This window comes from Galeopterus variegatus, unplaced genomic scaffold (assembly GCF_000696425.1).
Source record: "Galeopterus variegatus unplaced genomic scaffold, G_variegatus-3.0.2 Scaffold1366, whole genome shotgun sequence".
NCBI classification, from domain to species: Eukaryota; Metazoa; Chordata; class Mammalia; order Dermoptera; family Cynocephalidae; genus Galeopterus; species Galeopterus variegatus.
This window is the reverse complement of record NW_007727477.1, coordinates 59239-67237: the sequence shown is the minus strand read 5'-3', so window position 1 is coordinate 67237 and position 7999 is coordinate 59239. Positions and strand designations below refer to the sequence as shown.

The 7999-nt window shown below is 42.2% G+C and overlaps 1 protein-coding gene across 1 annotated transcript; it reads left to right on the top strand.

The window, feature by feature from the left end:
* Positions 1-744: 744 nt before the first annotated feature.
* Positions 745-5855, top strand: GPHB5 (glycoprotein hormone beta 5). The gene is made up of 3 exons (XM_008576548.1): positions 745-795; positions 1826-2030; positions 5443-5855. Exons 2-3 carry the CDS (start codon positions 1827-1829, stop codon positions 5629-5631), a joined length of 393 nt encoding a protein of 130 aa, XP_008574770.1. The 5' UTR covers positions 745-795; position 1826; the 3' UTR covers positions 5632-5855.
* Positions 5856-7999: the final 2144 nt, after the last annotated feature.

Below are 7999 nucleotides of genomic sequence, written 5' to 3'. Positions count from 1 at the left end.
AAAATATTAATATGAATTGACTTTCTATTACAAAAGTCTGTCCAGTGTAGAAAATGTAAAAAATGTTGAAAACACATGGAAGAAATGAAAAGTTATCTTTAATTCCCATGTTAGAAGATAATCACTTTGAGCATCTTGGTATTTTTTCCTATGTGATTCATCTTAAGGTATTATTAATATTATTCAATACTGAACTAATTTTAAGACTTTCAGAATGTTTCTCCTCACTGTGACTCCCATCCTTTTAGTTAGTGATCCTGTGTTCTTTCCAGTAAGACTTATTGTTTTGTTACATTTCAATGTATTGAAGCATGTTGTGAGTTAAAGGAAAGAGTTTGCCATGAGCTGCTAGTGACTTACTCCAGTTTGAAAGGAAACTTGTGGTTACCATGAGGGAAAATTTAATCCATATTGCCCCAGTGCATTTGTTCTCCTGAGAACCAGGTGAACTACCTCTGACTATTTCCCTAGGATTATGTCACCCACCAGGGTAACTTTCTGTTTCAGTAGGTGATGTTAAGAAACAAAACAACACCCTTTAAGCTAATCAGTTTTGGAAAATAGAGACTGGCTTTATACTCCATGGCTTTGATGTGTTTAGTAGTTCCTGTAAGGAACTGCCTCTCTTTGGTTTTGATTGATGAGACATTTCCTATATATTTGAGCAATCGAGCAGCCCAGTAACAGAGGGTAGAGACATTTGCTCAGAGCAAACTTTTACCACTCATTGTGACTTTCTGAAATCTTGGGTGCAAGTTTCAGTGCTAAAAGAAGCGTTGGCTCCAGCAAGATTAGGTAAGTGCTTCTCCATATTTGTAACTTCATTCCACCTGAGGGGAAGCCCAGAGAACCTGCTACAGTGACAGGTCGGTAGTAGGAACTGCGAGATCGGGTTTGGAAATAAATAATTTCACAGCCTGTTTTAAGCCATAACGAATTATTGTTTTTGGTGGTGGTGGTGGGTCCTAAAAATGCGCTGTCCTCCTTACTTCGACATCTGTCCAGTGGGCCAAGCATGAAGGGATGATTCTGGCTCCTGAGAAGGAGCACAGGAAATGACCAAGACCCAGAGAGCACAGACTTGGCTGTAGGTTGGATGTTTTAAATACCTCCTATGCTTTCCATCATTTGGATTTAAACAGAATCACAGCTAGGTGCTATTACATTGGAAGCATAGATCAGAGGCAATTTGTAGTGAGTTAGACACATCTTTAAGAATGGCCACCAGGTCAAGTGCCAGGTTTCCTAGTATCTTCTGCATATCTATGCTTTGTGGTGGGTTGGGTTAGTAACAATACATAGAGGGAATACTCCTGTTAATATTTATCTTCTTTCCCCTATTCATTCCCCATCCATGACACTGAAAATATAATTTTGAGCAAAGCAGGTAACATGCACCAAAATACCCTGGACCTCAATAAAAATAATTGGTGTGTTTTCAATGTATTATATTAGGATTTGCATTACTTTTAGCATTCATTTTGAAGAGACCATCGAGACAAACTTCTTTAATATACCAGTCAACTCCAGCAATTGTGTCACAGTAAGGGAAAACTTGACAATGCCCTTACAGGGTGTCTGGAGAGCACAGTGGGTCCTTGGAATCCATACTGAAGCCTGTTACAGGAAGCTTTGGGCACCTGTATTGGAGTTCGTGAGCATTTACAATTTCTTTGCTTTGTTTTTTTGCATTTAAAATTTCTTGTCTCCTTTTTCCTGAAATGCTAAGAGCAAGGTCCTTTTGATAGCAATCGACATGTTGGCTGCCCCATCAAGGGCAGCTGGGTCTGTTAAACTCTCTTTCCTTTTCCTCTCCAAGGAATAGCATGAAGTTGGCGTACCTTTTCCTTGGCCCCATGGCCTTCCTCCTTCTGGCTGGCTGTGGCTGTGTCCTCAGCACCTCCAGCGGGAACCTGAGCACCTTTGTGGGCTGTGCTGTGAGGGAGTTTACTTTCCTGGCCAAGAAGCCAGGCTGCAGGGGCCTTCGGATCACCACGGATGCCTGCTGGGGCCGCTGTGAGACCTGGGAGGTGAGTCGCTAAGACATGTGCTGGTGGTGATGCCTTCAAGGACAGCCACTTGAGCCTGACTCTAAAGCGTTTATTGTTTTAGTGATATGAGGGTAGAACTGGGGCATCTTCCCTTTCCTGTGGATTAAAAAAAAAAAATCCCCCAAACAATGATTTGGCATCTTCCAAAAATGATCTGAAAGAAATGTGATGTTAGTGATATGAGGGTAGAACTGGGGCATCTTCCCTTTCCTGTGGATTAAAAACAAAAAATCCCCCAAACAATGATTTGGCATCTTCCAAAAATGATCTGAAAGAAATGTGATGTTGCCCCTCTAACAAAGCATTGATGAGATTAATAATTTCATTTACATGGTGTCTGTATATGTGGGATTCATCTCTGGGGGGTCAAGGTGTGCTACTATTCTACCCATGTTCCAGCTGACAAGGAGGGATTCAAGAGGTGAGTGGCTGCAAAATCATGTACAGTCAGTGGAAAGTTGGGAATACATGTTTTGTTCAAGCCTTTGATCAAAACTCCTCCTTATATTCCCTCATGGGTGATAAAGTCAGCCAGTTACCAAGAGAGAGGCCCTAAGCTGAGTGGTGAGTGAGGGTCAGTCCCAGGCCCCTCCGTCAGTGCCTCTCCCACACCACTGTGCCCTCAATTCCCCCGGATCCTCCATGATTATCACTGGCAGATCCATTAAATCCCTTTAGAATTCACTTATATCTGGCCTTTATAGAGGCATTGCATTTAACATGGGAATAAACATCTCAAACACTGAATCCTACTGGGCTGAGATGAGGGGCTGTTTGAGGGGTGAAGAAGAGGGCCATTAGCACCCGTCAAATCCCACCACGGTGATGACTGACTCTTCTCACTGAGACCCACGTTGGTGACTGATGTGGTACCAGCTCTGCCTGTCGCTCCCTAGCTCAGAAACCTTTCATGACCACCTGCTACTGCAGATCCATAACCAGCTTTCAAGGTCCTCAGCAATAAGGCATCTGCCTGCCTTCCTGGGCACTGCACATATTCTTAGATCTGGCCTTGTCAAGTACAGGTTTTATTAAATAGCCCTCGTGAAATCTCATTTTGGTCCTTTATTCACATCCCTTCTCATTTCCATCTGTCATTGTCACATGCCTGTCTCCAGTGCCAACTCTGTGGAGCCTTCTCTGACTCCCTGGCAAACCCTTGGCTATTCTCTACCTTTTGTCTAACTTCCTCCCCCATACACAAGATTTTAAGATTTTTGAGGGCAGAGAGGTCATTCTTGTGACTTTGACAGCTTTTGTCAAAGTGTCGTGTATGAAACAAGGCATTCAATAAATATTTGCTGAATTAAATGGGATTGAATCCTACCTGGAGTTGTATATGCTCTAACCTAGAGGAAGCCAACTTAGAAGCACATGAGCACCACGAGAGGACACCACCATCAGGAAAACTGTCCTTCTCTTCAGGGACTCAGAGAGCAACCTGCTATCACTTAGACAAAATTACGGCCCTATGAATGGAATTGGGTTATGGTGATGAAATCTCTGAATGAAATGAAACTACTCCAATCAATCAGGGGCTCGAGACCTAATAGCCAAATGAAACAAATTAGCTTTAGTTTTGCATCAATCAGGGGCTCGAGACCTAATAGCCAAATGAAAATTCAGTTTTTCTGAGTATACTTTGTCTGTCAGTTGACATCGAACTTACTCAGGGGACTTTAGTCCCTTCTCATATTCAGGACATGGCCTGGCTGTGCCTCTCTCTGCTCACATTTCATATCTGGGCTGTTTGGAGCTCTTTCTGTGCCAAATTCTCAAACTCCTGTTTCCCCTCTGTTCAGCCCAGTGTTTTCAATGTATTATATTAGGATTTGCATTACTTTTAGCATTCATTTTGAAGAGACCATCGAGACAAACTTCTTTAATATACCAGTCAACTCCAGCAATTGTGTCACAGTAAGGGAAAACCTGACAATGCCCTTACAGGGTGTCTGGAGAGCACAGTGGGTCCTTGGAATCCATACTGAAGCCTGTTACAGGAAGCTTTGGGCACCTGTATTGGAGTTCGTGAGCATTTACAATTTCTTTGCTTTGTTTTTTTGCATTTAAAATTTCTTGTCTCCTTTTTCCTGAAATGCTAAGAGCAAGGTCCTTTTGATAGCAATCGACATGTTGGCTGCCCCATCAAGGGCAGCTGGGTCTGTTAAACTCTCTTTCCTTTTCCTCTCCAAGACTCTCACAGGAGAAACTGAGGCACCAAGACCATTGAAGAACAGGATTCTCCCTAATTTTAGGTAGCTTTTATTTATGCCTTTACTCAGTTATGAAAAGGGAGGATACCCACAGAAAATAAATAAAACAATGAGATTCATTTTTCCAGTCATCTGAAAGTTTATGAGAGCACTATCCAGTGCGCCACCGGGCCGGCCCCTATTGGAGCTTACTTTCTAGAAAGGGAGAAATATCACACAAATGAATAAAAGATCTGTCACGTGGTATTGATTAGTGCTACAGAGAAAAGTAAAGCAGGAAGAGGGATAGGAAGGGCCAGCCCGGTGGCGCATGCTACAGTGCGCCGCTTGGGAGCGCGGCGGCTGAGGGTTCGGATCCCACTGGCTGAGCAAGGTGTGGGCGCAACACCGAGGATTGCGATCCCGTTGCCGGTCCGGTCCTGTACGGGCGTGACACTGAGGGTTGCGATCTGTTGCCGGACACGAAAAAAGACAAAAAGGAAAAAAAAAAAAAAGAGGGATAGGAAGTTCTGGGGTATGGAGGTGGGATGTTGCAATTTTCAATAGTATGGATAGGAAATGCTCCCCTGCGAGGGCGACATTTGAACAGAAACCTAAGGTTGGTGGAGTGAATCAACATGGGAGAAGAATGTTCTAGGCAGAGGGAACAATGAGTGCGAATACCCTCAAGTGGGACTGTTCCTGGTGGGTCTGATGGAACAAAAGGAGACCACTGTGGCTGGAGCCTAGTGGGAAAGTCAGCAAGGTGGGGATCATCACACACATATCACAAAGTAAAAGGTGATATAGGGTCTTGAGGGTGACTGTAGCTCTCTGACTTTTATTCTGCTTGAGATGAGAAGTCACTGGGGCTTTGAGCAGAGGGATGACTTGATCTGACCGTAAGGGGTAACGGTGAAAGAGGGGAGACCAGTTGTTTGCCATGATCAAGATTGTTCATTTGTTGAATATTTACTGAGCAATTGCTGTGTACCATGGACTCTTTAGGGAGCTTAGGATATGGTATTGAATAAAATCAGATTCCTGCTTTCTGGAGTTTGCTTTCTAATGGGAGGAGACAGAACAATAAGCAAACAAATGAAAGACAAGTTAGTTTCTGGTGGTGATAAGTGGTTCCAAGAAAATGAAACAGGATGGTATGTGCTAATGGGTTCCCTGTTTTCTACCTGTGGGGACAGAAGCCCATTCTGGAACCCCCCTACATTGAAGCTCATCATCGAGTCTGTACCTACAATGAGACCAAACAGGTCACCGTAAAGCTGCCCAGCTGTGCCCCAGGAGTTGACCCCTTCTACACCTACCCTGTGGCTGTCCGCTGTGACTGCGGAGCCTGCTCCACTGCCACCACTGAGTGTGAGACCATCTGAATCTGGCGTGGTCTGCAGAACGCAGCTGGCGGCCTTGAGCCTCATGGAATCCCCTGCACCAGCAGCACAAGTAGCTACATCCCCCGGATTCAAGGACTTTTTAATTTTGGCCATACCTGTGGAGGAGATTACCTTGTGTCTGGGCACAAGGCCCAGATGCAGCATACTTATACTAAACATGCAAAACAATATTTGTACTTTCACCAAAATAATTTCTCTGATTCATACACTTGCAAATTAATTTTTCTTTGCCTTGAGTCTTGGAACATAATTTGTACATCACAATCTTGCACCAATTTGGACTCGAAATATGCATATGATTTAAATGCATTGGATGTAATTAGGAAATGAGACTAGAAAATCTTTAAATTCTTACATTCTATTTAACCACTGATATCTAACTGGATTTATGATTAAAGGGCTAGAAATTAACAAAATCAATGTACTAATCTTTTTAACCCCAAGGGAAATCCAACTGCAAACCTCCTTAGAGAAAATGCTCCCTTTCCCTTTCAACTGAGCAATTATTGACACAAGAAATATAGACTGCTCAGACTGATAAAGAAGAGGTAATTGATAAAGAGAATAGCTCAAATTAAAGGGTACTTGAATTTGGGTAATTCTTTTCCCAAGCAAAATTCTCTGAATTCCCTTAAGATCCTTAATAAAGAGGCTACTTTGTGATAAAAAAAAAAAAAAAAAAAAAAAACAAATAAGGTACTGAAAGGAAAATTCTTTACTGAGATAAAGGATCTAAACTTTGACAAAAAATAAAGAAGAGGTAATTGATAAAGAGAATAGCTCAAATTAAAGGGTACTTGAATTTGGGTAATTCTTTTCCCAAGCAAAATTCTCTGAATTCCCTTAAGATCCTTAATAAAGAGGCTACTTTGTGATAAAAAAAAAAAAAAAAAAAAAACTCAGAAAAAAAATGTAATCAGAAGCTATCATTTAGGCTTAAAAATTTATGAAATTAAACTCATGTTGCAGGAGTTTGATGTTCTTCCAAAGTTATGGCAAAATGGTCAATCACAAGTATTCTTCCACATTTAGCATATTTTAAATTTAAATTGTAAATTTATTAAACTCAGACATTTTACATATTTGTAGGGACAAAACTGCACTGCTGGCTCAGAGGGAAAACGTCTGTGATTGTCTAGCTCTTGCCCTCTCTAAAATCTTACAGCAGCTGATTCTGTGACTTTCTTTTTTTAACTCTAATGTTATACAAATGTCTTTAATTCTGGCATTTTTGGAGTTGAATTTAACCTTGTTTCTTTTTCATAATATGCCAGGAAAATCAATACTAATGCCAATAAAGCATGTACTCTGTCTTTTGAATTTCTGAAAACTTTCAAAAAAAGTCTTTTTAATCTTTAATACACTTGGAATAACAGCAAGAAGCACATGAAATGAACTACAAGGTTATTTTTACTTAAGCATTAATTTGGGATGTCGTGTTTAGTGAGGGACACAGACAGATGAGTCTGGATAGCATGAGTCCCAAAGGTGGTGCAATCTGCATACATATCCCTGGCCTATCCCAGCTGGGAGACAAGGATCATTCTTTGAATGAAGGATCAATGAGTCCCCATGAAACACAGTAGAGCAAATGCTGGGATTGATGGTCAGGCACTGGGGAGCTGGGATGAATACCTGGGAGCAAAGGGCATGAGCAAAACCCCCATCCATTAGTGGATCTGTTGGTAGGAAAGGAAGTCATGTGAACATAAAATGGAGTCAAGTGCCTGGGGTCTCTGCTGGGACAGTGGGTGATGGTTAGGGATGATGCTGGGTGGTACCACTCTAGTGTTTTCAACTTATCCCCAAGAACTTTCCTCAGGATTTTCTGAGGCAGTAAGTACTTGCCAGAATTTGAGAAAAGATGACCACAGCATTAGTCAGGGTCCTGGCAGGAAACATGATACACACAGTGGGAGATTGAAGAGAGTTTAATAAAAAGACTATTTACATATTGTGGGCAGAGTTAAGGAAACCCACAAAGGCAGGTGAAACACTTCTGGTTTAGAAGCAACGGGCCACCCTAGGCTGAAGGAACAGAAAGAGAGAATGATCATCAGATCCCAAAGAAAACTGTAGGAGAGGGATGTCTGACAGGAGCTATAGCCTTTGCTAGGAGGTTGCAGTCATTACCAAATCGAGGCATGGTGGGGAGGGAGGTGGGGGAGCGAGTACCCCAACCTCACTCTTCTCTCATTCTCTAGTCTTTGGTTGAATCCAATGGGAAGGCAGAGAGCGAGGGAACCCATAGATTCAGTTTGTAAATGTTAGCCTCTTGGGCAGCAGGTTGAAGAAGGTGGAGAGTGGATCTAAGGGGGATCTACATGGATAAAATCCAGCATAGCTT

Bases quoted from the DNA above. Each gene is read 5' to 3' on its own strand.
- GPHB5 (XM_008576548.1), top strand. From the start codon at position 1,827: ATGAAGTTGGCGTACCTTTTCCTTGGCCCCATGGCCTTCCTCCTTCTG. The intron at 2,031-5,442 runs GTGAGTCGCTAA...CTGTGGGGACAG, and splicing joins GCCGCTGTGAGACCTGGGAG to AAGCCCATTCTGGAACCCCC.